The following is a 27966-nucleotide window of genomic DNA, read 5'->3' as shown; positions in this document are numbered from 1 at the left end:
GCTCATTCACGTCCCTCAGCATCCCTATGGGGTGCCACAGCCCCTTATGGGGGTCCCTAGTGTCCCTCAGCATCCCTATGGGGTTCCACAGTCCCTTAAAGGGTTCTTTCGTGTTCCTCAGCATCCCTATGGGGTCCCTTTGGATCGCCCAGCGCGTTTTCGACCGTGACCCCGCACGACCTCGAGCCCCGCCCACGACGCCACTGACCACCCCCCTCATCAGCGCGATGCTCTCTGGGTAATGTAGTCCCCTCCGCCTCTACCACCCCTACGGGCTCCCCATACCCAAAGCCCCTCTCCAGGTTCCCTGCAACCCCTTCAGGCACTGGAGCTGCCCTACAAGCCCCCTAACCACGAACTCATCTCCTTCCTCCGCTGCCCTACAAGCCCCCTAACCAAGAACTCCAGAACCAAGAGAGGAGCAGCCAAAACCGAGTTTATTGTTACTGCAAACTGGAATGTTTCAACTACCAGAAACGTGAGGGGATGTTTGACCAAGAAGACGTTTATTACAAAAAGAAAGAGTAAAACCAAACTGACGCAAAGTTACCATTTGACTACGAGGCAACAGCAGCCTCCTGGTGTCCTGGCAAAGTCAAGGGGCATAAAAGTCACCACTCATTGTCATTAAAGAAAAATAGAGATTGAGCTCTGTAGGGGCAGATGGGGGCTCTCAGTAGCGGCGGGTGAAGCGTGGCTCCGGGGGCCGGGGCAGCCGCTCCTGTCCCACAAACACTCCCTGGATCCCGGTGCTGGGCAGGACTTGGCTCTGGTTCCCAACCTGGGCGAAGCCTCCGCGCCTGCAACCAAGAGCAACCCCCCTGAGATGAGCCCAGGAAGGGGCAGGGGGCTCAGAGCAACGAGGTGGCTTTGGGTGAGTTTTCTACTTGCCAATCCATAGTTAAGGAGAAGGCGAAAAGTGTTTGTCATGATTGAGACAGGGGTGTCTTCTGTTAGACAGGGCAACTATTATCACGACATGAGAAGCACTCTGACAAAGCTCCTTACCCTGACAGCCCTCCTCGATTCACCACATGGCCTGGTCCTGACTGACCAGGCATGCTTCTATCACCACCTAATTGAAAATGAAATAAAAAGGAAGGAAAAAGAAAAAAAAAAAAAAAGGAAAAAAAGACAAAAAAAAAAAGAAGAAAAAAAAAGACTTTTTGTGTTTTCCTAAGAAAAAAAACACCTGCTTCCCAGAATTTCATTTGCTTTCTTGGCAATGCTGCTAAAGCTCCAGAGGAATTGGAACTGCTGCTGGAAGTCGAGCAGCAGGAAGAGGGGAAACCACACTGGAAGCAGCAAGTGTACCTTGCTCACGATCCCGTCCCATCACTCCTCCAGCCACACTGCCCTGCCATGAACGATCTCGGTGCCCCTCTAACCTTGGGCCATCATCTCCCCAGCCACGGCCAGCTCTTCAAAACATAAAAGAACATCTTCTAGTGGGTCCCTTCTTCGTTGAGCAGCATGGGGGAAGCCAAACCCTGCACCCATCCGGAGCTACTCCATGGTTAACCAAGACCCAACAGTTGTAGTAACAACTGGGCAAAGAAAAGCTGCTGGACAGCATCCTCCACACCACAAAGCACCTCTTTGCTCCACAGAGACAGCGTTAGCAGCACAATGGACTGAAGTACTTAAACATGGAACAACTCATTGACTGGCTGGTGGATTTAGGCCAGTCCTGGTGGGCTGGTTGAGGGGGTAACTGGACATGATGCCTCTGGACTGTGCCCAGCTCGACTGGCTGGTTTAAAGAGAAATGACCAGATGGGGCTCAGCTCTCCACCCCCAACACTGGAGATTATGACTCCAGTTTCCTTAAACCCTGAGCCCTAAGCCCAGCTGAGGCTGTGGGAGGTGGAACTGGAGCATCCAGGATGGGGCTGAATCTCAGCTGCAGAAGAGAAAGTTATTCATGAGAGAACCAGTCAGGAGCTGAGCTAAACTGGGCAGCGCCTCTCTCCTCACTCCAACGCTCTCCTGACACGTGGAAACGTGCTTCTATCTGGAGACAGGATTCACTCGTGTCACCCTTCAAAGGTTCATGCCAAGAGCTTCAATGTGAGGAACCAAGGAATCACTAACCGGGTTGGGGGGGGGATCCCTCTCCCTTCATTCATCCTCCGGTCAGAGCCATAGCCACCCCAGCTATCCCGGGAATGTCGCTCAGGCCCTCCGTGCCGCTCCTCCGGGTAGTGCTGGAAGGCAAATGGCAGTGTTACGTTCAGCATTGATACAGGTTTTCTTTCAAGTGAGCAAAAAACCAGCTCCAGTTTGGATTCTGTAAGCTGACAGAAAGACCAGGAGCTGTCTCTGGGTTTACTGGTCCCATGGATCGCTCTAGGTGTTTGCTTCACTCCCTTCTCAGTGATGGGAGGTTTTTAGCTGGGGAGGGTGGTTGCTGGTTTCTAGGGTGGCTTTGAGGCTTCATTCTAACTGCAGCTCTTTCATGTTCACATAGAATATCTGCCTCCTTCCTACCTCTTTTCAGAAATGAAAGGTTTTGCACGCCACTGGGGAACTGTTTTCACACAGTCACCTCCCTCGTGCAATTAGGACACCCATTATTTCAGAGACACACATCAGAGAAGGGACCCCTCTGATGGGTGAAGTAGGAAGTGTGTGCACTGTGTTCTTTCCAGTCTGGGATTGGCTTGTGTGGCTTTTAAGTGCAGGGGGTACTGGCTATCACCCACCTGCCCGTCACGATCCGGTATTCCTCTTGAACCGTCTCTTCTAGAACAGAAAGAAAAGTTTTGGTTGAATCCACACAGTGATCCTAATGCCAATGTCTGTATGAAATAGGGCAGGAAAGTTTATCCTCATTAGGCTGTAAAGCTGAATGCCCATGTGTTTAGTGGCAAGATACTCAAAGGAGTTCGTGTTCCACAGCACACAAAGAGCTCAAAGTGGCACTTATTACTGTAATAAGGGCATGTGAAGCGTCACCAAGGCATGGGCAGGCCCTTGATGCTACCAAGGGAGAAGACTGAGTGACCCTTCCACTATGAGAAATGAGTTTCAAGCAGAAGCAAAGCAAGACAGAAGTCTCAATAAGCACAATGCAGAACTGTGGAACTAAACATCTGCACTAGCTGGGCTCCAAACATGAAAGCAGGAAAGGTTTTACAGCAAAAGGAAATGGCTCAAGCTCAGGCTAATGAACAGGGACTTGTAAACCAGGTTTCCATCCATCTCCAGAGCAGTTCTGGGATCTCTCTTGGCATGATGGCAGACTACATTAGGACTTGGCTTATAATCTTTATGCAGCCTCTTTCCAGCATGTCCAAACCCAATGGAAACACAGGACTGCAAGCAAGGATGAAATTAAACACAAGAAATGACCCCAAGTTGTTTCTTTCGCTCTTCTCTTTTGGCACCCTTCCACAAAAAGACACTCATTTTCATGAAGATATAGGGGGAAAAAAAAAAAACCCAAACATCTCCTTGCCAACCTGTCCAAACAATGATCCTGGTACCGGCCACGATCCCTGTGGTCGAAGTCATGGAAGCGATCCTGGCGGCTGAATTCAGAATGGTACCGATCGTCCAGCGCCATTCGCTTCGCCTCGGGCCAGTACGGGTCATCCCGCCTGCAAAGGAGGTCACCATCAGTAGTGATTCCAAACCCACCTTCCTCCTCGATCACTTGAGAGCAAGCTTCATCACATGCAATTGTCCAAACCACTGTTTTAGACTTAAAACTAGGAACTCCTGGGTGCTTCAGTTGCATTGCACTTCAGAGGAGGTGAGATGCACTGACACTAAAGCTTGACCTCAGCATGTGCTGATGCAAGAAGAGAATGAGTATCTCATCAAGCAATCCCGCTTCAACAAAAACAAGCAGTTTTTGCCCTTGGTCACTCCTCTTTGGGATGTAAGAGTTTTAAACCTGCTGCAAAAAATGGTGCTCACAGAGAGAAAAGGATGAACATTTGGTCTCCCATCCAGCTCAATATCCAAGGGTTCAAAGCAGCATGGAAACAGTCTTTCAGTTGTAAGCTCCCACAGCTGCTCCAGCAAGAGCACTCCCAATTCACAAGGGCTTTACAATGCTCTATAACTGGAGACTTTGGGATCCCATCATGGTTTGGTTATCATTACCTGCCATCAGGATCATAAGGCCTCCGCATGGCAGATCTCCGCTCCTGCTCATAGCGGAGCTGTTCCTGCTGACGCCGCAGCTCTTCACGCTCCCGCTGGATCCGCTCCTGCTCTCGCCTCCTCTCCTGCTCTATGTGCATTCTTTCCCTCTCCAACCTCTCCCTCTCCAGGCGCTCTCTGTCAAGCCGTTGCCTCTGGAATTCCAGCCGCTCCCGCTCCCTCTGCAGCCGCTGCCTCTCATCCCGCTCGTGAATAGCTTGAAGCCGCTGCTCCCGATCCCGCCGCTCTCGCTCTCTGAGGGAAAGAGAGACACTTTGGTGTCAGTCCAGGAGCTTCAGTCTCAGCTTTCTGGCTTCTTTGTTATAGTGGGGTTTCTTGTTTCTGTTCTTCCCACTACCTGCTCAAATGGGAATGAGCTCATCTAAATCACAGCTATTTGGTTTAGGGGGGGAGGGAAGAAAGATCCAGATGAAAAGCAAGGATAAGCTTTCTGCGTGAGTAAGAGAGTTATCTCCATCAGCTCTGAGAAAGCTTTCACAGAGCAAAACATGTCCTAAGACAGAAGCTTGACAAACAGAAAAAGCATTTACAAGCTTCCATGGAAAGAAGTCAAACACAGAAATGCACATGGAGTGGACCTGGAAGCACCTACAAAGGTTACTGCTCCACAAGAGCCTCTTGAAAAGCACAGGCTTGGAAAAGAGAGATTTTAGTGGTAAAAACCTTCATCATTTGGCCTTATTCATGCTCGATCAAGAGATTAGCACCAAATCCATGTGAGATCCTAATGCTGGGGGGCCGCTGGCCTGTTCCAAACACAGAGGAGGGAAGGAAACCCAAATGCTGTCCAAAGGCGAGGGGGAACGTGAGAGAACTCACCGGCGCCTTTCCGTCTCCCGGATCTCCCGCTCCCGCTGTCGCTGCCGCTCCCGCTCTCGCTGCTCTTTGATTTTATCAAAGGATAAAATATCTTGTTTTTCCTTGCTCTCGGATTTGCGGTCCTGGCTCTTTGTACTCTGAGTTCAAGCAAAACAACACAGGAGCTCAACACGGTGTGTTTTTCGGCTGATATCCCAAGGTAAAAGGCCTACCTTGTGCCAACCTGAGCAAAACAGACAGCCCACCTTCTCCGAGACGTTGGCATTCCATGGGAAAGCCACGCAGGGAAAAGCACCCTGCCTTTGGCTACAAGTTTAATGGGTTTCTGTATATATAAATACTTCGGGCACATGATGTGACTTGTGTCGGTGGCAAGTGATACGTGACTTTAAAGGTCACCAGTCGCCACGCTCCGCGCTTGGGGAAACACATCATCTTAACACCATTTTCACAGTGCAATTCCGTGTCTGTGACTAGGACAGCACTGACAAAAGCTATGAAGAAGGTGAAGCACCAGCATTTACCTCTGCAGCATCTTGAACACCCTAATGCTTTCTAAAAGTGAGAAAAGAACTGTTCCCAAGAGGCAAAACCCCCTTAAACTACACGCATAAAAAGCTGTTTGTCACTTATTTTGACACAAAGGCTTTCTTCTGTCCTTACCCTCTCCTTTGATGTGGAAGTCTTCACACTAATAACTGGTTCTCCCTTTGATTTATCCATCACCACTGTCCTCTCGGTTCCTCGACTCGCTAGAAAACAAAACCCACCCAAGAATAAATAATGTGCAAGCCATTCAATAATCCTTGTCAGATTTCAAACCACTGGGATACTAAAGCAGTAAAAAGTGATTTTACTGAGGTTTTATTGAGGTTTGTTGAAAGGCAGCTGGAATTACCTGACTTGCTTGCCCTGGATCTATCAGAGGATCCAGCCTTTTGGTCGTCTTTCTCTTTTCCTTCTTTTTCATCTTTTCCATCTTTTTCTGCTTTCTTAGCATCATCTTTTTTGTCAGGCTTCTCCTCCTTCTTAACACCAACAGACCTAAAGGTAAACTTTGCTTTAGTAGAGATAACCTAACAAGAAGTGCTATACACCCATTCTGACCAAGCCGACCATGTAAACCTCCTCACCCTCCAAAAAAACCCTCAACACAAGTACTCTCCAAAACCCCACTCCCAACCCTTCCATCTGCTGTGCTGAAGCCAACATGTACTTCAGGGTTTATCTAGGAACAGGCTAACTGGGTATCTCCTGATACAACTGACAAGATCTGATACTAACCCCTGAAAAGCTCCAGATTTCTGAACAGAGAACAAATTAAGATGCACTTGCTGCTGTACACCACCAATTTCATCTTTCTCAGTATTACTCCTACACTTCAGATGCCGTGTGAAGCAACACACCGAGATTTATTACTGTTCACTTTGCTCACACGGCTGCAGTTCAAGTGAGTGGTCTTTAAACACCAAAAAATACCCAAAACCACTTTACTTCTCAGACTTGGGCTCTGAAGAATGGTGCCTGTCTTTTTCCTTCCTTGTTTCCCCCTCCTTTTTGTCTGAAGGCTTCTTCCCAGCTGGTTCGTTCTTTGCCTGCAATTTGAAGCAGAAATATTTGTATTGTAAGACCTGCAACTTGCTCAGGTTTATTTCCATTGCGGTGTCATGAAATAGCCACCACTTACCTTTTCCACAGAAATCATTTTGCCATGCAGCTCTGTCCTGTGGAGATGATTAATGCACTTGGTGGCTTCCTCAGATGTTGACATGGTGACAAAGCCATAGCAGCGGGAGCCGGGGCTGCGAGCGTTGGTCACCACTTTGGCACCAACCACCTTTGGGGAAAAAAAACAGATCATTTTGTGGCTGCAGATCTGTTGCCAGATAAAACCTAATCATCATTTCATAGAATCATGCGATGCTTTGGGTTGCAAAGGGCCTTAAAAGCTCATCCAGTTCCAGCCCCTGCTATAGGAACTGTTCAGTTTCATTCCCTCGAAATGGAACAGGTTAAACCAGAATCAAACTGGAACCCAAGAGATATAATTAGGCTTCAGCACACTTGATGACAATCCACCGGTCTCTCCTGTCAAGAGACACCCCATTTTCACAGGTCTCTGCACAGAGGTTCTCCAAAATGTGACTTTCAGGCAACCTCCCTCATGAAGCTACTTGCAGTTTCAAAAGAACACAAGAAATGTCAGTTTACCCTACTCAGTTATCATAAGGAAAAATAAGTGCTAAATTTAAGGTCATCCTTTGAAATAGCTGCAAGGGTTTGTTAATGTACACATCTGCCCCGTACCTTTCCATACTTGCTGAACAGATTCTTCAAGTCTGTAGCTCTAGTAGAGGAGGAAAGGCCACTAACCCACAGATTTCTGCCAGAACCACTGCCCCCACGGCCTAAGGTACAAACAAACCAAACAGGAAAGACCATGAAGCACAAGAACACAAATGGTAATGACCTTAAAAAAAACAAACCCACCACTATTTTTTTCCTTCATAGAAACATAGGGTGGTTTGGGTTGCAAAGGACCTTAAGATCATCCAGTTCCAACCTCCTGCCACAGGTAGGGATGCATCACCTTAGACAATGTTGCCCAAGGCTCTGTCCAATCTGGCCTTGAACACTGCCAGGGATGGAGCATTTACCACCTCTCTAGGCAACCTGTGCCAGGGCCTCAGCACCCTCACAGTAAAGAACAACTTCCTTACATCTAACCTGAACTGAACTTTCCCTGTTTCAGCTTGAACCCATTACCTCTTGTCCTATTGTACAGACCCTGATGAAAAGTCCCTCTCTGGTGTTTGCAAGTATCTTCAAATGCCAGTTTATTTCCACGTCTCCCAGTCAATCTTAACATCAATGCATGCATTGCGTCCCGCAAAAATGAACTTCTGAACTCCAAACTTGGTTAGATTTGACCCCACAACATTTTTTCCCCTCAAGTAATTTGTGTATTTAAGAAAACAAAGCAAAATCCATCCAAAACCTACCTTTCTCATCCTTTGAGATCATCTTTGGATCTCTGTCCTCCTCACCGGGGCTAAAGACAAAACACCACGTTATTCAAATACCCATATGCAAAAAGATCATTAATTCTAGACTGTGCACTAAAAGTTGGATACCTACCAGTAAATTAGTTCTGAAATAAACACTATCTGTGCAAATTTATGGAAGATTGACAGGAAATATGGGATTCATATCCTCAACCGGACAATTCTGGTTTGCAGTTGACAAAAATAAAAGAGTAATTTAAGAAAACAACCTCTGAAGGTTGAGGAAGGAAAAGAAATCAAACCCTCTTTGTGTTTAAAAACCAACAACATACAAAATCTGCCCATGGAGAAATAAAACAGACTCTTTAGGAATAGGCTACAATTTCATCAGTCTCGGTGGCCAATTGAAGGAAACAGCTTTATGCGCGTCACGTACCCAGCCATGACAAAAAGATCTGGTCTAGAACGGAGAAAAAACAAACCTCTTTTTCTGATCACCGCCCTCACTGGCTGAGGACTCTTTAGTAGCAGGGGGTTCCTCTGAATTAGCTTTGTCTTCTGCTTTCTTGGCATCTTCTTTGCTATCTTTGGCTTCGGGACCTGCGCCTTTGCCCGCTGGTTCCCCACTAGAGGCTTCCAGGCCTGGGGAGCGTTTGCTACTCTGATCGCTCACGCTCTCTACTACTAAAGAGTCAGAGTCCGGCTTCGCTTCCTCTATTGTCTGTTCACTTGTCTCCCCTTTCGCTACAACTAAACGCTTTGCTTCCTTCCTTGCCATAGCTTGGGCCGCTTTGCTGTCCAAATCTAAAGCATCTTCCTCCACCTGAGCGCCACCAAGAGCGTCCTCTTCCTCTGCCAGCCTCTTGCCTGGCACCACGTTACTGGCTTCCTGTGCATGCGCCCGCTCCGCTTCGGAAGTTTCTTCGTTAAGTAGCTCAGATTTACAAGTTTCCCCCAAAATGTCGAGTATTTTCTCATTTTCTACGGATTTAACAGGAATAGAATGGCACAAGATTTAATCACCAGGGAAATACAGCAATCACAAACGTGGAACTGGCATGGCTGCCACACTAACACCAAGAGAACTTCTAAGCTACACAGAGATTGGAAAACCCTAGTGTACACAGTGTTACAAGCTACCCTACCTGCTCTCTCACACGCTACCCAATCAGCCCTACAGTGTTAACAGGGAAGAAAAATGCCCCCAACAGATTTAACAACAACCTTCTGGCTCATCCTTGATATTCTTCATGCAATTGTTCAGCTCTGTTTCTTCTCTAGTTAGCTTCCAGAGTCCCAGATGTTTAACTGAACGTACCATGGCACTGAGAGTTCAATTTCCAAATTTCTGTGAAATTCTCTTAGCAGACAGTCCAACATGAGAACTGGGCATCTTCTGATGGTGCATGAGTGTGTTTGCAGTCCAGAAAGCAACTCAGATCCGTAGGAAATTCCTGTGACGACAGTGTGCTCCTTCTTCTGAAGTCCAGTCACTCATTTAGTTGCAGTTCTGTACCAAAGCTTTGCATTACCTATGCTCCTGTCTTGATATTCACAGCACTACAGCACAGTGTGATATCACAAGATCTGTTTGCAGAACCTTTACATCTTTAAGGCTCATTCCTTAACTTCACTCTAGGCACCAGCTCTCTGGAACCTCTGAATCATGTTAAAGACATGTTTTCCCAAGGTGGTTATTCACAGATCTGGTGATATGACTGGGTTTCCAATCTCCATGACCCTGCATGTCCTGGACTGTCCACCATAACAACGTACACTACAGTAATGCATTAAAATAACCAGGGACACAAAAAAAGAATTCAATGAAGAATGAAACTGTTGCAATGCCCCCAGGACTTTTTTTTTTTTTTGGCTTTAAAACAAAACAGAAAACACCAAAAAACTACCAAAAAAACCCACCCCCAAAAACAGTACCTGGCTCCAAAGGTAACACTTCAAGTTCCTGCAGTGAAAAAGGGTAAGAAATGGAGAAGTATCACTACTCTGTAAGAAGGCAACATGTCATTCCTAATAACAACTCCCAACCTCCTCAGTAGAGGAGAATTTAGGGGAAGAGTAACTATAATTCAGCCTGCTTCCACTTGGAAAACACTGAATTTTAAGAGATTTTCTCCCAAGAAGGTTTAACATTACTTTTTTAACATCTTCAAGTTTTACAAGATGCGTAAGAACTTTGATATTTCTCCAAATATTGAACACATGGCGCATGTTCCCATGGGTAAGAGATCAACAACTGTTAGCAGCAGAGCAAAGCTCATCTTTGTGTTGCCCTTCTCTAGAGTCTATAGTAAGAAGTCTGTGCTCTGGAAACAGCATCCCTACAAACACTAGCTCCACCTGGAGCTACAATTCCTTAACCTACCAGGAGCGAGCTGGAAACCAAGCCAGTGTTTCAGGAATAGACTGGTTTCAGCTTTCATGGGATACGTATGCTTGCGATGGAAGTTAAACAGAATGTTAAGGTACTGAGTTGGTTTATACAATACGTAAAAAGAATCCAATCTACTTCCCAATCTCAGTATGGAATATACATCACATAGATATGAGCTGACAGATGCGTACCCACTGTGTACTATCTGCACATACACTGTTTCTGCACACAGATTTAGTGACATTTAATAGATATAACACTACATTTACTATATAAGGCATATATTAAGCCTTTTTTCGTTTGTAAAGAAAAACTGGGTTGCCATTTACCTTTATTACGATTAAATCAGCTGAAGCAGCATCTAAACTGGTTCCAACATCTTCAACCTCCACCTATGAAACAGAAGATATTTTGTTATCCATTCAAAAAATGGTACTGTGAATGAAACCTGAAAGAACAGCTTTTATTTTCACTGACAAGTGATATCAAGCAAACATACTGTGTCCAAAACAACCAGGAAGGGTAAAAACTGACCCTCAGGCCTCTTCCCAATCCCCACTGACTGAATAAGCTTTCTCATTACCTCCCACATGATGGGCAGCTCATCAAAATCTTTTAAGGATGGGGACTCCAATCGCAAACTTTCTCTTGTCTTTATCTCTTATTTACAGCAACAACGTAAAGCCAAAAAGTCTACGGGACTTGCTAACTGTTTAGTGATAAAAGATGGCAGGAGCTGACCTGGACTTGGTAGCTCAGTCACTGAATGGAAATGCTTTGTGGGTATTTCTAGTTGCTTGTCTGGGGTAGGAGGTGCTTAGGGATAGGATTAAGCTTATTTCTGCAACTTTCAGATCTCGGGAGGGAACCACCTTCCCCAAATTAGGATGTTGTAGTCCATCCCAATGACACAACGTACATGCACAAGCAAGAGCCACACTTCCCAATGAGATGTAGCAGAAATAACCTCCTTCAAATGCTTTGAGATACATTTCAGAAGATAACCACTTGACTTGGGAGGTGGGAAATTATCTTCTAGCCCAGATGGACAATGTCGTATAAGCAGTGCAACAGGCAGATGAACACAGAAAGTCAACATAAAACTACTTTCAAGAAGTAACTGTGAGACCCTCTTTTAAGAGAAAGATCATCTGGAATATAGTTCCCAGAATGTTGCTGCTCAGCTGAGATGAAGCTGCAGCATCTGCAGGCCTCACATGTCCTCCTAAGTGAAGCTATGAAGAGGGGAATGTAAACAGAAGGTGGAGCAGAGTTTAAAGCATGATTCAAATGAATGCTGTCTGGACTGCCAGTCATTTCTAGACCCATGTCTACAACCAACTGAAAATCTATTTCCACAGATATGTAAAAGCAAAAGCAAAGCCCATGAGACCTGGCAGAACCCCAAATTGTTGCAAATACTCTTTAGCTACTGGTCTGCTACTTAAAAAATAAAAAATAAAGGAAAAAAAGAATCTGATTCCACACACAGAACAGATGCATACCATCACTACTGATATTTCTCTTGATTCTTCTTTAATGTCTGAAAATTGTGGGGATGCCTCCAAGTTACCTAGAGCATATTCTGTAGGCTGATCTGCAAGTTCTTTCACTTCTGCATCAGCATTTTCTTTACTATCAGACAGTGAGTCAAGAATATTATCAGCACTGTAATCCTCTCCGCAATCTACCGCATTGCCATTATCTATTTCAGCTTCATCTAACACACTAATATCCATCATGTCAATATCCTGCAAGTTATCCAAACTTGCTTCAATATCCTCCTGTGGAAAGAGAAAAAGTATATATAATAGTCATGGTAACTTGTGGGCAACACTATCACTACTTCCCATCAAACCCAGCCTCACATACCTGTCCATCTCCCGAGTCCTCTTCCAGACCATTATCTTCTACTCCCTCGTCATCAGGTCTACGTCCTAACAACATTACGGCCATTAGAATGAAAAGCAGGTCACAGTACGTTCCCCCTTCAAGCTTCATTTTGCCATCAGATTCACATGCCATTCAGTTTAGTTATCTGCTTTTTCCTGATTTGCCACAACTGAGTGTCCATCCCAGCTCAGTGACTGACAGACAGCTACAATCCAAGGTCTGTCACGAGTTCAAGCACCACTGTGCTTCCCAGCTGAGGCTATTGCAGTAACTATTAGCTCAACCTTTTCTTTCTTTACAGACATTTACCAGAAAGAAGAGAAAGGCAACCAAACAACCCCCCCCCCCCCCCCCCCCCCCCTTGTGTAACCCCCCCCCTTGTGTGTTTTTGCAGTGTTCCCTTCACCAGCTGCACATCTAATGTCAGCTCTGCTGTTATTGCCAACAGGACGCTGGCTTCAGTGCTCAACAAGAACTCTTGTGTCACCTTTTAGGAATGTGATTTTTCATCACCAAACTACAAGCACATTACAATAAAAAAGGGAAAGGGGTTCTAGAGCTGAGAGGAGCATCTTGTCTATCTCCATCCCGACACCAAACATCCCAGGACAATCTGTCAGAGGCTTGAAAATGAACGTGGCTACGAAAGACCTCTCTGATTTTACCCACACATGACTGTTCTCATCCCAATTAAGATTTCACCTTTGAGATGGCAAGCAAATGAAAGAACATGCCAATGATGAGAATCTGGGTCAAACAAATTAGTCAGCAAAACACTGGAGCTTCAGCTCGCAGATTTACATGTTAAAGTAGTAAAAAATGACGATTAAAACCCTTCAGCACAACTGCTCATTCTGCTCAGCCCCAACACAAAACTTTCAACGCTCTTTCATTACAAAATAAGCTCAAACTATGCTCATTTTAGAAAAATGACTTTAAAATAAGGATTATGGTAAGACTATGTCTCCCCATGAGAAAAAAATCTGCACAAAGAAAGCCTTAAAACAGATCCAATTTCTGAAATTGGTTAAAAACTGGCCTTCTAGGGAGAAAAAAGAGGCTATTTGCTATGAAGAATAAGCAGAACACACCATAGAGGTTCTTCTGAATTTGCTGGAAACTCTGCATTTCTACCTCAAAAAAAAACCTTTATAAAGGTGGTCATGTAAAAAAAAATAAAGGTTCATTTATTTTAAGAGGACTGACACTGCTTCAAGTATTATTTATGAATTCCTGCTATAAATTTTAGAGAACCTTGAGAACAAACCAACAGATCCTTCAAGTGGCACAATTCCTGCCTTATTAAATCACACGAAGCTCTGTCAATAAAGGACCAGATTAACCCCATACCATTCAGCCCCAAAAACCTGAGCACAAATGGGGAGGAAGAGTATCAGTAACGTATTAAAGGAACAGTAGATTGAACTGTGCTTAGTAAGCAGCTTTTACCCAGTACTGGCTCAGGCAAGTAATCACAGAACGGTCTGGGTCGGAAGGGACCTTAAATGCAATGTTAGGTATAGCTTTGAGATTGCAAAGCAGCCAGCATCAGTTCCAAAATTAATACAAAAGGAAAAGCAGACTTCAGGAAAAAAAGACCAGCAAGGCTCCATTCCATGAGTAAAAGTCCCAGGAAAACTCAAGGGGGGATGGGGTGGAAGATCCCCTCTAACTGCCCTGTACCTTTGCTGCTTCTTTTTGGAGTTTTCTTCATGACATTTTCTGAAACCACTGGAATTTCATCAGGATTCCCCCCTTCCTCCTCAATAGCCTATTAAGTGGAAAAGATAAAAACAGATATCAAGACAGACATACAAATCCCATTCGTGCATTATCGCAAGCTGAAAAGCAGAACACCCAAGGCAGAAACCCACCAAACCAACAACCTAGTGCTCTGAGTTAGGCAAGGAGCAACAACCCAAAGCCCACCAGAGCAAAGCAACGAGCACGCAGGAAAGCGCGAAGGTGTTGGTGGAAGGTTTCTGGAGAGAAGCATGACCTCGAGGCAGAAAAAGTCCATCCCAACCCGCGGTGTTGCGACAGCGTGAGAAGCCCGGCCCTAGGAGCCACAAGCACCAGGTCAACGGAGGTGACCTGCATGCCGCTAGTGCCAAACGCTCTTAAGGGGACAAGGGACGAGGTGGAAAGCCAGGAAAGAAAAAGCACGGAGCAGTAAGCCTAGCAGACAGCGAACAGGATCTTAAATCCATGCTCAGTGCATAGCACGAGGATACGACACCCAGCAGACACGCTGTGCTGTGTGGGTCCAGGAAGGAGGTGGGGGGCTCGCTGCGTGGATAGGAACGACAGACACCCACAGGGAACCAACCCCACAAGCTCCCCCCATAGACAGCGCACCGCTACCCCCTGACACCCGCCGTTCTCGGGGGCCCGGCACACCGAAGCCCCGCTCGTCACGGACCGGTGGGGCCTCCATTAACCCTCCCCGGCCCCGCCGCCCCCCTCAGCCCACTTTCCATGGGTGTTTGCCACCATTTTCCTCAGGGCACCGGGCGGGCCCCCACAGCCCCCCCGCTCACCCTCCGGAGCCGCTCCATGAGGACGCTCTTGTTGCCGCCGCTGTCCAAACTACGCCGCTTGAGCTCGGCGCGCAGGTCGATGACCCGCAGCTCGCTCAGCCGCCGGCGGGTTTCAGGCTCCGAACCGGGGAGCCCAGCCGCACACAGAGAGGCGGGTTCTCCCGGCCCAGCCGCTGCCTGGCTGTCCGCCATGGGGCCGCTAGCTCGGCTCGCACCGGCCGCGAACACAACGGAGGAGCCGCCGCGGCGGCACAAAATGGCGGCGAGCGCAACAGGCGCTGAGGTAAAAGGCGGGGGGGCAGGGAGGAGCCGCGGCGCGCATGCGCTAGAGCTGTCAATCACCGCTCCGGCCAGGCCCCGCCCCTCCGCGCCTGCGCACTGCGCCCCCGCTCCCCCGCCGCGCCTCGGCCTGTCCACCATCTTGCGCCGCGATCTAAAGGTGAGGTGCTCGGTTGTGCCGCGTTCGGCCTCTCGGTGGAAACATCGAAGGGCGCCTTAATGGCGGAGAGTCAGTCAGCGGCCGGGCTAGGGGACTTCACATCCCTTGGTGCGGCCGCGGCTCTGGGCTCAGAACCCGAAACGCGGCGGCTGAGCGAGCTGCGGGTCATCGACCTCCGCGCCGAACTCAAGCGCCGTAACTTGGACAGCGGCGGCAACAAGAGCGTCCTCATGGAGCGGCTGAGGAAGGTGAGGCGCGATCACGGCGGGGGAAGGGGGCGGCGGAGGAGGAGGAGGAGGGGGGAAAAGGAGGTGTCATCCGGGTCCTTTGTCCCCGGCCTGAGGGACTGGGCGCATGCGCGCGCCGGGGCCTGAGGGAGCGCGAGACGCTGTCGTCCCCCCCCCGCCCGCCGGTCCCCATGGTTCCTGTGTCCAAACCTCGCTTAAATCCATCTTTGCCGCCGTTCCGGAATGTAATTTCGCATGTTTCCTTAGTCCAGACCAGCGGGAGTCGATCCTGATCCGTTTATGGGTTCTTACAGTCCCGCAGGTTGAGAAGGAAACAGTGTGTGGGGTGCGCCCGAGTTCCTGCGGCGGTCCCTCCCCTTTTTATACGCTTTTAAGCTTATCTAATGAATAAGAAGCGTTGTTGACAGAGGAAGGGAACTTTGCTCTTCAGCCGGAACTTTCTGTGCGGTTGTGTGGTCAGCACTTTGCTATGGAGTGTTTCCAAGGGCTGCTTGGCGGGATGATGTGGGATAGGGTGACACTCTAAGGTTTCTGAGTGAAAATCCCCCCAAAATGGGGTTTAACCTGAGTAGGCAGGTGAGTACCACATGGGTGGGGATAGGGAGGGAGAACTGGAAGGGTAAAAGTGAAAGAAAACTCGTGGATTGTGGTAAAGAGAGATTAATAATGTTAAAAAGGGAAAGATAAACTCAGGAGGAAAAGAAACCCACCCAAGAAAAGTGAAATTAAAGGAAACAATCGCTGGCTGTCAATGTGAGCGGTGCTGAGTCTCCAGGTCATAGCAGCCCTATCAGTTCTATTGCTGTGCATGAGATCCTACAGTCTGGAATATCCCTGTGGTCAGACAGAGCCACTGTCCTGGCTGTGTGCCCTCCCAGCTTGTCACACCCCCCCAGCCTGCTCGCTGGCAGGGCAAGAGGAAAAGCAGGAAAGGTCTTGACACTGTGAGTGCTAATGACAACCCCCCTGTGTGATCAGCACTGTTCTCAGCAGAGGTCCGTGCACTGGATGTCATGCTGCTGTCTCCCACAGGCTATCGAGGAGGAAGGGGGAGATCCTGATGAAATTCCTGTGGCCTCCGAACTGAGCAACAAGAGAATGCCAAAAAGAGCTAGTAAAGGTATGACAAATACAGTCCCCTTTGCTTCCATATAGCTACAACTCAGAGCCCCATGGTGATTCCTTCTGTTTCAGTACTGGATTTGTAAATCAGGGTTTTAATCATTACTGGTTGAAACAAGTTCAGCGTTAAATATGTAATTCAGCAAAGAGTAGACGTGTTATGACATTTAGTGCTGTATTTCACTTCAGTGATGCTATTTTTAGGAAGAAAACCAGAAGAAGAAGGTGTTGAAGACAATGGACTAGAAGAAAACTCTAGAGATGGGCAGGCAAGTGAAATCATGTTACTAAGACATCATTTGACATTTGTCATTTGCAGTAAATACACATCCACCTTTTTTCTTTCTGTAGGATGATATCGAAGCCAGTCTGGATACCTTGCAAGACATTGACATGATGGATATCAGTGTGTTAGATGAAGCTGAAATAGATAACAGCAGTGCTGTGGACTGTGGAGAAGACTATAGTCCAGATAATATCCTTGATTCTCTGTCTGATAATAAAGACAATGTCGAAGCAGATATGAAAGAACTTCCAGATCAGCTAACGGAAAATGAGGTGAGGAGAGATCTTTGTAACGTTTCAGAAGGGATTTAATAAGTTTATGGGCATATGAGTGAGTTATTTCAGTGTAGTACAACATGGGACAATGGAAAAACACGTTCTGTGCAGTAACCACAGCAACGTGAAATAAATTTCCTCGCTAAATGAGAGTAACTTTGATATAGACAATGTCAAAATGAAAAGGAAAGGTAACTGGGGAAAGATATTAATCATTAAGAATACTTACATTGCTCCTCATTCTTGGGTCACAATCTGAAGGAGCAATTGGAATCAGTCAAATACTGGTAGGTATTTCCTCTGTGATTGCTGGGGAGAATTGCATGCAGTATTTCAGCAGAAGTGAATGGTACTTTTTGTAAGAAGTGCTGTAATTCCTCTTTTACTTTTTTAGGAAGATTATGATGAAATTGAAAACAATTTAGATGCCTCTTCTTCTGATTTAATAGAAATGAAGGTAAATGAAATACATAGCTGTGTTTCAGATTGTTCTTGCCAGTATTCACTCTAAGAAAACATGACCATAACATGAAATGGGAGCAGAATCCAAGACATAGTGGGCTTGCTCAGGATTGAAACAAGGGGGCACAAATCACAAAATGGAATATAGAAACCTTTAGAATTAGGTTTAAGTAATGTTACGTTTGATGGCTTTGTAACAGTAGCAATGGAAAATTACTGAGGTGCATGATACATAGAGAAAAAAAAATAGAGTACAGCTAGAGAACATAGAATTCTCACAAGATAAATTGTTATAGTTGACATAGTTTAAGAAAAACAGTCTAGAAGAACAGGACACGGGGATAAGGAGTATCTGGGAACCACAGGTGTCCAGGATGGGCTACAGCTAAACTAACTGATAAGTAGGAGGATAGGAGGATTGTTATGTCTCTGGTGCTAATGAACCAATTAAACTGGTATGAGCATCTACTGCGCCTGCTTCAAAGGCTGCCAGAAGCGATGAAGATCCTTGGAAGAAGTAAACGACCCTCAGAGCCCAGCACCACAATTCTGTATGCATGCGGGGAACTTTCCGGAAAATTATGTAATCCATACGTAGCCTCATGAATATGTATGTATGCCCAGTGGCTATAAAAGGATGGCTTGTGGCAACTGGGGTGACACACGTTAGGAGGAGCTATCCCCCGTGTCTCCCGGCGCTGCAGTAAAGAATACCTGCTTGTCAGCTTGAAAACTTTGGTGGCAAGTTTGTTCCTGGAGTTTTCTCCGAATCAGGATGCAGTCTGTCAGATGAGAACCCCCTGGGTCTTGTCCCCAGTTTCAGTCAGCTAGCAAGACCTCTCCCACTTTGTGGCAAGTAAAAATGATCTTGTGCTATTGATTTCTTTCTGCTGCTGATTATATCAAGTAGCAGCTGGGTTTGGGTTTTGCTCTGCAGTTGATGTTGTGCATGAAAGCACTTTGTCTCTTTAACGTTCCAAGTTAGATTGGAGAATGCTGTTGTGGCTGATGTTTTCATTAGGCTTTAATGTGCCAGAAAAACTACCGAAGTTCCAGTGGATGGTGACAAGTGCTAAATGTAGGAGGTGAATTTGTGTAGTTTTCAGTCTTGGGATGGGGTGGGAGGGTGTAATCAGTCTGTGATCTGTGTTACCAAATACATTTCCTAAAATCCTCATTCTGTGTTTTCTTTTCCCACACAGAAAATGGAGAAGCTACACTTGGAGCCAGGTACTGTTAAAGAAAAACATATTCCTGTCTTTTCAACTAATACTTTTTAAACCATTAACGATTAAAACCCCAGGCAAAAAAAAACATAAGTTGCATTATTTTTATGATGGACAATCCAGATCATGCAGGGTCATAGAGATTGGAAACCCAATCATATCCCCAGATCTGTGAAGTAATGCTTGTCATCTTTGAAATATTCCCAGTGAAATGAAATGGTTTAAAAACCTGTTAAGCTACATAAATGGATTTAGAGAAGTTAATCACAGTTTAAAAGCTAAAGATTCTACTTGTAAACAGATCTTGTGATATTGCACACACCTAAAACTCTTACTAAGTAAAGAGGCAGTGAAAGCAGTAAAAAGATATTGTAGGGCATTAAAATGTAAAGTTTAGTTACTGGATACAGAAGAAAGAAGAGAGTTTCTTCATGGAAATTTCATACAGATACTTTTCACTTTCTGGACTGCAAACACACTCATGCACCATCAGAAGATGCCCAGTTCTCATGTTGGACTGTCTGCTAAGAGAATTTCACAGAAATTTAAAAATTGAACCCTCAGTGTCTTGATACGTTCAGTTAAACATCTGGGACTCTGGAAGCTAACTAGAGAAGAAACAGAGCTGAACAATTGCATGAAGAATATCAAGGATGAGCCAGAAGGTTGTTGTTAAATCTGTTGGGGGCATTTTTCTTCCCTGTTAACACTGTAGGGCTGATTGGGTAGCGTGTGAGAGAGCAGGTAGGGTAGCTTGTAACACTGTGTACACTAGGGTTTTCCAATCTCTGTGTAGCTTAGAAGTTCTCTTGGTGTTAGTGTGGCAGCCATGCCAGTTCCACGTTTGTGATTGCTGTATTTCCCTGGTGATTAAATCTTGTGCCATTCTATTCCTGTTAAATCCGTAGAAAATGAGAAAATACTCGACATTTTGGGGGAAACTTGTAAATCTGAGCTACTTAACGAAGAAACTTCCGAAGCGGAGCGGGCGCATGCACAGGAAGCCAGTAACGTGGTGCCAGGCAAGAGGCTGGCAGAGGAAGAGGACGCTCTTGGTGGCGCTCAGGTGGAGGAAGATGCTTTAGATTTGGACAGCAAAGCGGCCCAAGCTATGGCAAGGAAGGAAGCAAAGCGTTTAGTTGTAGCGAAAGGGGAGACAAGTGAACAGACAATAGAGGAAGCGAAGCCGGACTCTGACTCTTTAGTAGTAGAGAGCGTGAGCGATCAGAGTAGCAAACGCTCCCCAGGCCTGGAAGCCTCTAGTGGGGAACCAGCGGGCAAAGGCGCAGGTCCCGAAGCCAAAGATAGCAAAGAAGATGCCAAGAAAGCAGAAGACAAAGCTAATTCAGAGGAACCCCCTGCTACTAAAGAGTCCTCAGCCAGTGAGGGCGGTGATCAGAAAAAGAGGTTTGTTTTTTCTCCGTTCTAGACCAGATCTTTTTGTCATGGCTGGGTACGTGACGCGCATAAAGCTGTTTCCTTCAATTGGCCACCGAGACTGATGAAATTGTAGCCTATTCCTAAAGAGTCTGTTTTATTTCTCCATGGGCAGATTTTGTATGTTGTTGGTTTTTAAACACAAAGAGGGTTTGATTTCTTTTCCTTCCTCAACCTTCAGAGGTTGTTTTCTTAAATTACTCTTATTTGTAAATGTCTCTATAAGTCTGTTTAAGAATCTGACTTCATTATTTCCTGTCAGATTTCTTAAATCAAGTATACAAAGGTGTGTTTTCATTTGCAACATATTTTCTGGTAGGTATTTAACTTTAGCATTTTTCAGAAGTTCTAGTGAAACTCTTTTCTTTCGGACTGAAATAACGTGGTGTTTTGTCTTTAGCCCCGGTGAGGAGGACAGAGATGCAAAGATAATACCAAAGGATGAGAAAGGTAGGTTTCTTTTAAGAAAACAGAACTTCAGTGCTTGCTTGGAGAATCTGGCTTTGTATTGGATGGGCTACTTCAGTGGAAAAGCACGTTGCAGTTGTTAAATACCATAAAAGAGTAACCTCTTTCTGTTCGTTTTTAAACAATTTATGCAAAAAGAACCCCAGTTTTCCTTTTATACATTTTCTAAGGCCATCTGTCACAGCCTTGTGTGTCTTGATCTTCCAAGGTAGCTTGTAACAAGTGGCAAGTATGTCCTGCATGGCACTGAAGATTCTTGCCTGCAGTGGTTAGTGAGTCAGGTGCCTTCCTCAGTTATGTTTGCTTTACAGCTGGAATTCTTCAGAACTTCTGTTTTGCTGAAGTCATCTGGAATCTTGTCTTCATGTATTTAAATACCACAGAAACTTCAAGCTTAATACTGTCTTCAGGTTAGATTGATGCTATTAAATCTTTGTCCACACAGATCCAGTTCATGGTGCAAATATGCCTCATATCCAAGATGAAAATGCCTTGATCAGCACTGTCTGCTGCTCCGTCTTTTCATTATACTTCTTCCTTTCATACATCAGGCTGCTGAGTCTCTGCAGCTCATCGCACCCCTCTGTTCCCTCCTACCTTGACCAGGGCAACTGACTGCTAGCATTCCCCTTGCATACTGCAGGCTGGTAGTTCAGCACTGTAGGTGTAGAAGTTTCTACAATTCCTGTCATAGTGAAGAAACTCATTATTAGTTGTTTCTATCCACTGGACAAGAGGAATTTGGTTTTAGTTGAGATTTACGGCACAGGCTGAACTCATTGTCAGCTGCTTCTTCCAAGATCTGGGGTTATACCTGTCTGTGTAAGCTACTTCACAGTCAGCTCCATTGGAGTCTCTTTCCCTCTTGCTGACAGTCTGGAATCTTCTATTCTCTTCTTTCAGAACATTTGAAAGGTTTGTACATGGTGTCTTTTGGCCAAGGATTTTTTGTGGACTGGGAAGACTCCTTGAAGTCTGCATTCCAAACAGTCTTCAGGAATTTGGGTGTCTGATAATGTCCTTGCCCCTGTGGACCTTCTTCCAAAGGATCTTTCTGGTTTAGATGCCAGATTTATTTGGTGCTCTTGCACAGTTGGAGGAAGCTGGGTCTTCTCTAACTCCTGTAACTAAAGTCACACACAGACTCCTACCCCAACTGTGGAATCCGTGTGGACAAAAATAGGAGAGGAAACTTCCTTGCTTTATGGTGGATGTCTTCCCATGGTTAGTCTGCATCCCATCAACATTGCTTTGGAGTCAGGGAGCGCAAGAGATAACAACCTGCTGCATGCATCAAAGCTTGTAGTTCCAGCTTCAAGTTTTTGCACTTTCAATGCTTCTTGCCTTCAGGAATGTGAATACTGAGGGGAGAATGTTCTGTGCGTCATTTTATTTGCTCTTTGATATAAAAATACGAAAGACTTGGTGGAACTGCTCCTTTCTAAATCTGAAGGAGTTCTTGGAATAGCAAAGTTTTGGAGGTTTGGGTTGATCTGTTTTTCTCTTCAGGTCGCACTGCCAGTGGTTCTGGTAGAAACTTCTGGGTGAGTGGCCTGGCTTCCACTACCAGGGCTACAGATCTGAAGAATCTGTTTAGCAGATATGGGAAGGTAAGGGTTTCTTTTAATTTGAAACTATCTTAATAACACTTCTTAAGCTCCTGACACTGAAACTACCAGTGAAGGGAATGAAATGGTCAAAAAGACTTTGTGGTTGCAAGGGAAAAATGGCCAAAGTACATGCTGAATGCCCACTCCTTCCTGCTGTCACTTGCTTCCAAGCAGAGAAAATGCACTTTATGGGCCTTGGTTTGTGGGGAGGCTCCTGCAATTGTTTATTAATGATAAAGCAACTAGCAGGTTAAATGTCCCTGTCAGATGGGAGATGGAAGGAGTTAGTTCAATAGAAAATTAATGTCAGAGACATAAATATGGATTTCTGTCAAAACTTTGAAGCCTGTTTAAAGATTCCTGTCAGCACGTTGGAGTAAAAGAAACCAGTTTGTGCAACAACCTGCTACTGAACATTGAACTACTGACAGTGCTCCCTAATTTAAATGTGACTTTTACAAACAGGTACAGAAATGAAGTGTGGCATAGCTTTGAGTCTGCCTGAAAGCCATGGGGCTAGTAAAACCTTTGTAATGTTCCTTGTGACAACACTTGTGCCAGGGAGTGTAAATCCCTCTTTTCTTTTGGCAAGGTGGTAGGTGCCAAAGTGGTGACTAACGCTCGCAGCCCCGGTGCTCGCTGCTACGGCTTTGTCACCATGTCAACAGCTGAGGAAGCCACCAAGTGCATCACTCACCTCCACAAAACAGAGTTACATGGGAAGATAATCTCTGTAGAAAAAGTGAGTACTGGTCCTCAAAGATACCCCACTACCACCGCATTGTACGAGTGATCGAGGCCACATTCTCAGCTGATGATGTGCAAAATACATTTCAGGCCAAAAGTGAACCCGCTGGGAAGAAGCTAAGCGATAAAAAAGAGAATGAAACAAAGAAAGAAACAGCCACTGAGAGGTACTGTTCTGGAAATCCTCTGTCCAAAGGTGTTTGCTGCTTTGTTTTGGTATTGCTAGGATTCTCCTTTCAGTTCTGCCTCTGTATTAGTCTAATCTATACCAGTATCTCTCTATAGACCTGGCAGTGTTAAAAAGGATGAGAAATCTGACCAAAAAGATGATCCTAAAAAGACAGAAGACAAAGATGAAAAGGAAAAAAAAGAGAAAGAGGAACTGAAGCCAGGTTCATCAGATCAACCTAAAACTATTAAGTCAGGTAATTCGGCTATTCTGTTTTTCATAGAGTAGAAGATAGGGTGAAAAAAACGAGTAATTAATTGTAGGTGGTTCTTTCCCAAGGACTGCCAATGGTCTGGAATTAGTTCTGGTTCCTAATGGGAAATCCAGAAGGTATAAAGAGGTGGAGGGGAGGGAGTTTGACATTGTGTTGTGCTCAACAGAAGCACTGGAATAGGTGTAGTGGAGAATGGTTTTTGAAGAGAGGGTTAAATGCCTGTCTTGGCATTCTAGAGAGCACAGTGTTTGGCATAGCAATGAGTAGGGTTAGTTATGTAGTTTCATTGTTCTTTTCCATGTCTTTCCCCTCAACCTCTGATGGATTTAGGAAGTAAAGGAACAGAGAGAACAGTAGTAATGGATAAATCCAAAGGAGAACCTGTTATTAGTGTGAAAACATCAACTACATCAAAAGACCGAGTAAGTCATGTTTCTGCATGGGAAAGGTTGACAGTCTCCCTTAGAAACAAGCACTGAATCCTGCCAAGTGACATGGAACCGGCAGTGGTCTTACTGGTTTGTCCAGTTGGAGTTACTAAAATGTGGATTTAGATGCTAATTAGTAAAATACCTTTTGTAGAACTGATACCATTCAGCACTGAACCCCCCCCCAAACACATATGGGCAGTAGCACTGTTATGGTGTGTCTGTAACACTAAAAGAATAGCCTGCTTGGAAAGTGAGGGGACCTGGATCTGGATGAGTGGAAATGGAGCTCATTATTGCTTGGGATAGTTGTCCTTTTGTAAATGTACTCCATTGAGTTTCTCTCCTTCAATATCAAATCCAGAGCATCAAGAGCCAGGATCGCAAATCGGAGAGCAGGGAGAGACAAGGGATTGTGCCATTTGACAAAATCAAAGCCCAGAGGAAGATGAGGGAGGCAGAGCAGCGCCGGTAAGAGCAGAGAAATGCCTCGGGTGCTTCCCTTCCCTGGCTTTTTTCCTTTTCTTCTTCCATTCTAACCTCCTTTCTTGTGGAAGTATCAGATCTGTGACCTTCTGTGTGTGTTCAAACAGCACTCGGGAGCGCCGGGAGAGGCAGCAGCACCTGCAGACTATCCGGGAACGAGAGGAAAGAGAAAGGCTGGAGATCGCTCGGGAGAGGCTGGAAATCGAACGGCAGCGTCTCGAAAGGGAACGGATGGAAAGAGAAAGACTGGAAAGGGAACGAATGCACATAGAGCATGAGAGGAGGAGGGAACAGGATCGCATCCAGAGGGAAAGAGAAGAACTGCGGCGCCAGCACGAGCAGCTGCGCTATGAGCAGGAGCGTCGCTCTGCCATGAGGAGACCGTATGACATCGATGGCAGGTAAAGCCAGCAAGAGAAATGCTGTGAGTGGAAAACGCAGCCAGGTTCTGGCTCATCTGCCCGTGCTATAAAAAGTTCTCCACGTGCTCTCAGCTTCCATCTGTCAGCAGCTTGGTGATGGCATGGACATGAGCATGTTTAATAGCCCCAGTTGGACTATCTGCTTGAACTCCCTTCTGTCTTGGAATGGGAGAAACAGTATCAAAAGTGATTACTTTGGCTAAAGTGAGCATGTTCCTTCTTTCAGGAGAGATGATCCATACTGGCCAGAGGCAAAACGAATGGCAATGAATGACAGGTACCACTCAGACTTCAGCCGCCAGGATCGCTTCCACGACTTCGACCACAGGGATCGTGGCCGGTACCAAGACCATTCAATAGACAGGTAGGTGTCTGCCCTCCACGGTGTTCCCTGGAAAAGAAAAACAGATTTAATGGTACATTTTCCTGTCTTCACTTGTGTGTTTGGGTTGCATTTCAGTTTGTAAGCGTGGCTTAGTGGCTGCAGACTTCTTACATCCCCATGAAGAGCTCTGTCCTGTGTCATGAATTAAGCCTTCTGGCAGGCTGGCTCCAAGTGTTCTGCTTGCAGAGAATCCTAAATAATACTGCAGGCACCTGGCATTTGGGTTTATACCTTGGGTTCTTCAGGAATCCAAAACGTGACATGGTTTCCATAACTTGCAGCTCTTTGTGCCTTTTGTAGGTGATGTTGGCATTCCGTGGAAGCAGGATCTTTCACCTGTGTTGTTATATAGATGGATTTTTAGAGGCTGCTGGATGTTTACTACCACAGTCTGATTGTGATTGTCTGTTTGTAGGAGAGACGGATCCAGGACAATGATGGGAGATCGGGATGGACAAGTGAGTTGCCTTACAAAGCTACAGGAACCTCTTCACTTCTTACAGCCTGGGTTTCTGTAGTGTGTGTCAGACAGAACAGTAGTTTAGAATTAAGTATCTTCTCGACAACCAGATTGTCTTGTTTTCTTTAATAAGATGAAATTTAGTTCAATGACTAAACTATGGAGGTGGTCACACGGTGACTTGCATGGGGAAGCTGTTAAGATACTCAAAACTTGATGGGAGACTGTTGAGGATGGCCTTCCCTGGCTGATCCTGCTGGGAGTGGGGAGGTTGGACTAGATGGTCTCCATCCTAAATAATTCTGGGATGGAATAATGACAGCTGAGCAACTTGAAACAACTGAAGAGCCTGGTTTGGGCAGCCCTGTCAGTGATCTTTGTCTTTCAGCACTATCCAGATGAGCGCCATGGAGGACCAGACCGCCACTCACGAGATTCCCGGGAAAGCTGGGGTAGTTACGGATCCGACAGAAGGATGAGTGAAAGCAGAGGGATGCCCCCGCAGTCACGGTCAGTGCATTGAACTGAGGATCAGTTGGGACTTTGCTGCTTTCCCTTTAAAAGTCAAACACTGTGTGTGCTCTGGCTCACATGAGAAGGATAAATTCCACTCTCCCACAGGGATGGACGGGACTGGGGAGATCACGGCCGCAAGTTTGAAGGACATCAAGATCGTTCGTGGCAGAGCAGTGTGGATGGAGGGATGATGGGGCGAGATCATGAGCGATGGCAAGGTGAGCTGCAGTTGTGCTGTGTAAAGGAGGAAAGACAGGCACTGCTGTCTGTGGGGATGAAGGAAAACTTACTGCTGTGGAGTTAAAGGAAGCATTGGAACTTTTTCAGGTGGAGGTAGAGGCAGACCTGGCCATGTGATCCATCGTGGAGGCATGTCAGGGTAAGGACTTCAGAGAGAACAGAGGGTTTTCCTTTGAAGGGGCATCTCTTCTACTTAAATTGGGTGAGCATCAAGTTACCTGATTTCTTTAAATGTCAAGGACTGATGAAATGCTCCCATGGTTTTAATGTTGCTGAAGAGTGAAAGATCACACCAAGAGCTGTGAGAGAACAGCCATTCTCTCAACCTGGTATCACCAGTTCCACCATTACAATAGCCATTCTATCCCCATCATATCAGGAGTCACCGCTGCAGTTAACGTGTCTGAATCCCTTTCTAGGCGTGGAGGTTTCATGCAAGGTGGCAACCAAAGTCAGATGATGCACGGAGGAGGAATGCAGGGGGAAGGCTTTGCCGGCCAGGAGAGAGCAAACAGACCCAACGACCCTCGTTTCAACCGTCGCTACTGAATGTCTTTAGTTTTTAACTCAAGGTGGCAACTGAAATGAGGCTGTTCCCCAAGGTTACCATTCATTGTAACTGGTGGGCTACTCTTAAGTGTCATTTTTTTTTAAGCTGCTACCATCTTATTTCACACAACCCAATGTGAACTCGTTTGTTTTGTAATGTGTTGTTCATATCCCATTTAAAATGTTTGTTAATGAAGCATTCCATTTTCCATAAATAAAAGCCAGTTTACAGGTAATTGTTTTAATAGTCCTGGGAACCTGAATTGAGTCAGTTGTGTATTAAACTACAGGGGTTTCTTTCAAAGATGAAGTACTCAAAACTTAATTACCCTACGTGAGAGAAGCAGTGGTCAAAGTTTGAACCTGGTGCTGCAAAACTGACTTGGAAATGCACAGGACATTGTTCTCCAGGCACCAAATGCAACTTCCCTGAGTGTAAGAAACCCTTCTGCAGGCTGCAGCCCTGGAGGTAGTTGTCATCCTTCAGCCAAAATCATTCAGATGGTTTTAAATGTCTGGTAAAGGAATCAGAACCAAACAAGTGATTGTAATACCCACCTTACTCACTGCCCTTAGTGACTGCAGCTGGAGGGAGGCTGAGCAATGGAAGGACAATTTCCAGCCCAGCCCCAACCCTTCTGGTCCTTAAAATGAAACCAAGTGAAGCACAAAACCTCTATGCTGACAAAAGCAAAGTCATTGCAATCAGAGGCAGACTAATCCTGCCTGAGAAGCAAAGCCTGATGTGGTGCAGCACTCGGGTTACTACAGCTAATGCTAATCTCCCATCACAAACTTACCAACTCCCTTCTAGTACACTCATCAACAAGAAGTACTGCAACTAGCAGTGGTTACTCCCAGTTGTGTAACAAGTCACAGAAGCAGCTTTCACCTC

The 27966-nt window shown here is 45.8% G+C and overlaps 2 protein-coding genes across 8 annotated transcripts; one reads left to right on the top strand and one right to left on the bottom strand.

Annotated features, from left to right (window-relative positions):
- Window positions 1–416: 416 nt before the first annotated feature.
- On the bottom strand, window positions 417–15848 carry LOC130607458 (scaffold attachment factor B1-like). 6 transcript variants are annotated; one of them, XM_057424546.1, is made up of 21 exons: window positions 15699–15848; window positions 13966–14053; window positions 12262–12326; window positions 11895–12173; window positions 10719–10781; window positions 9933–9960; window positions 8480–8978; window positions 7995–8044; window positions 7300–7400; window positions 6680–6829; window positions 6487–6587; window positions 5891–6036; window positions 5656–5744; window positions 4993–5129; window positions 4114–4407; window positions 3465–3602; window positions 2706–2745; window positions 2095–2207; window positions 1315–1421; window positions 1009–1075; window positions 417–800 (listed from the first exon to the last, which is right to left on the bottom strand). In XM_057424546.1, the coding sequence occupies exons 1-21, from the start codon at window positions 15711–15713 to the stop codon at window positions 674–676; spliced, it is 2697 nt and encodes an 898-aa protein (XP_057280529.1). In that variant the 5' UTR covers window positions 15714–15848; the 3' UTR covers window positions 417–673. The 6 variants fall into 6 exon arrangements, 5 of the variants coding, with proteins under 5 accessions (XP_057280529.1, XP_057280531.1, XP_057280527.1 ...); XM_057424548.1 differs by lacking the exon at window positions 15699–15848 and adding an exon at window positions 14823–15269; XM_057424544.1 differs by lacking the exons at window positions 1009–1075; window positions 15699–15848 and adding an exon at window positions 14823–15123.
- Window positions 15189–27318, top strand: SAFB (scaffold attachment factor B). Of its 2 annotated transcripts, XM_057424550.1 has the most exons (21): window positions 15189–15509; window positions 16542–16629; window positions 16836–16900; window positions 16983–17189; window positions 17587–17649; window positions 18857–18884; window positions 19789–20287; window positions 20718–20767; window positions 22295–22395; window positions 22988–23137; window positions 23233–23309; window positions 23428–23567; window positions 23916–24007; window positions 24378–24484; window positions 24607–24900; window positions 25148–25285; window positions 25722–25764; window positions 26155–26276; window positions 26388–26500; window positions 26610–26661; window positions 26942–27318. In XM_057424550.1, the coding sequence occupies exons 1-21, from the start codon at window positions 15321–15323 to the stop codon at window positions 27069–27071; spliced, it is 2748 nt and encodes a 915-aa protein (XP_057280533.1). In that variant the 5' UTR covers window positions 15189–15320; the 3' UTR covers window positions 27072–27318. The 2 variants fall into 2 exon arrangements, with proteins under 2 accessions (XP_057280533.1, XP_057280532.1); XM_057424549.1 differs by lacking the exons at window positions 15189–15509; window positions 16542–16629; window positions 16836–16900; window positions 17587–17649 and having other exon boundaries at window positions 16959–17189.
- Window positions 27319–27966: the final 648 nt, after the last annotated feature.

Source organism: Pezoporus wallicus, unplaced genomic scaffold, assembly GCF_028554395.1.
Source record: "Pezoporus wallicus isolate ANWC-B61680 ecotype Strahan unplaced genomic scaffold, APGP_CSIRO_Pwel_v1 contig_8376, whole genome shotgun sequence".
NCBI classification, from domain to species: Eukaryota; Metazoa; Chordata; class Aves; order Psittaciformes; family Psittacidae; genus Pezoporus; species Pezoporus wallicus.
This window is presented reverse-complemented; position numbering and strand designations above follow the sequence as displayed.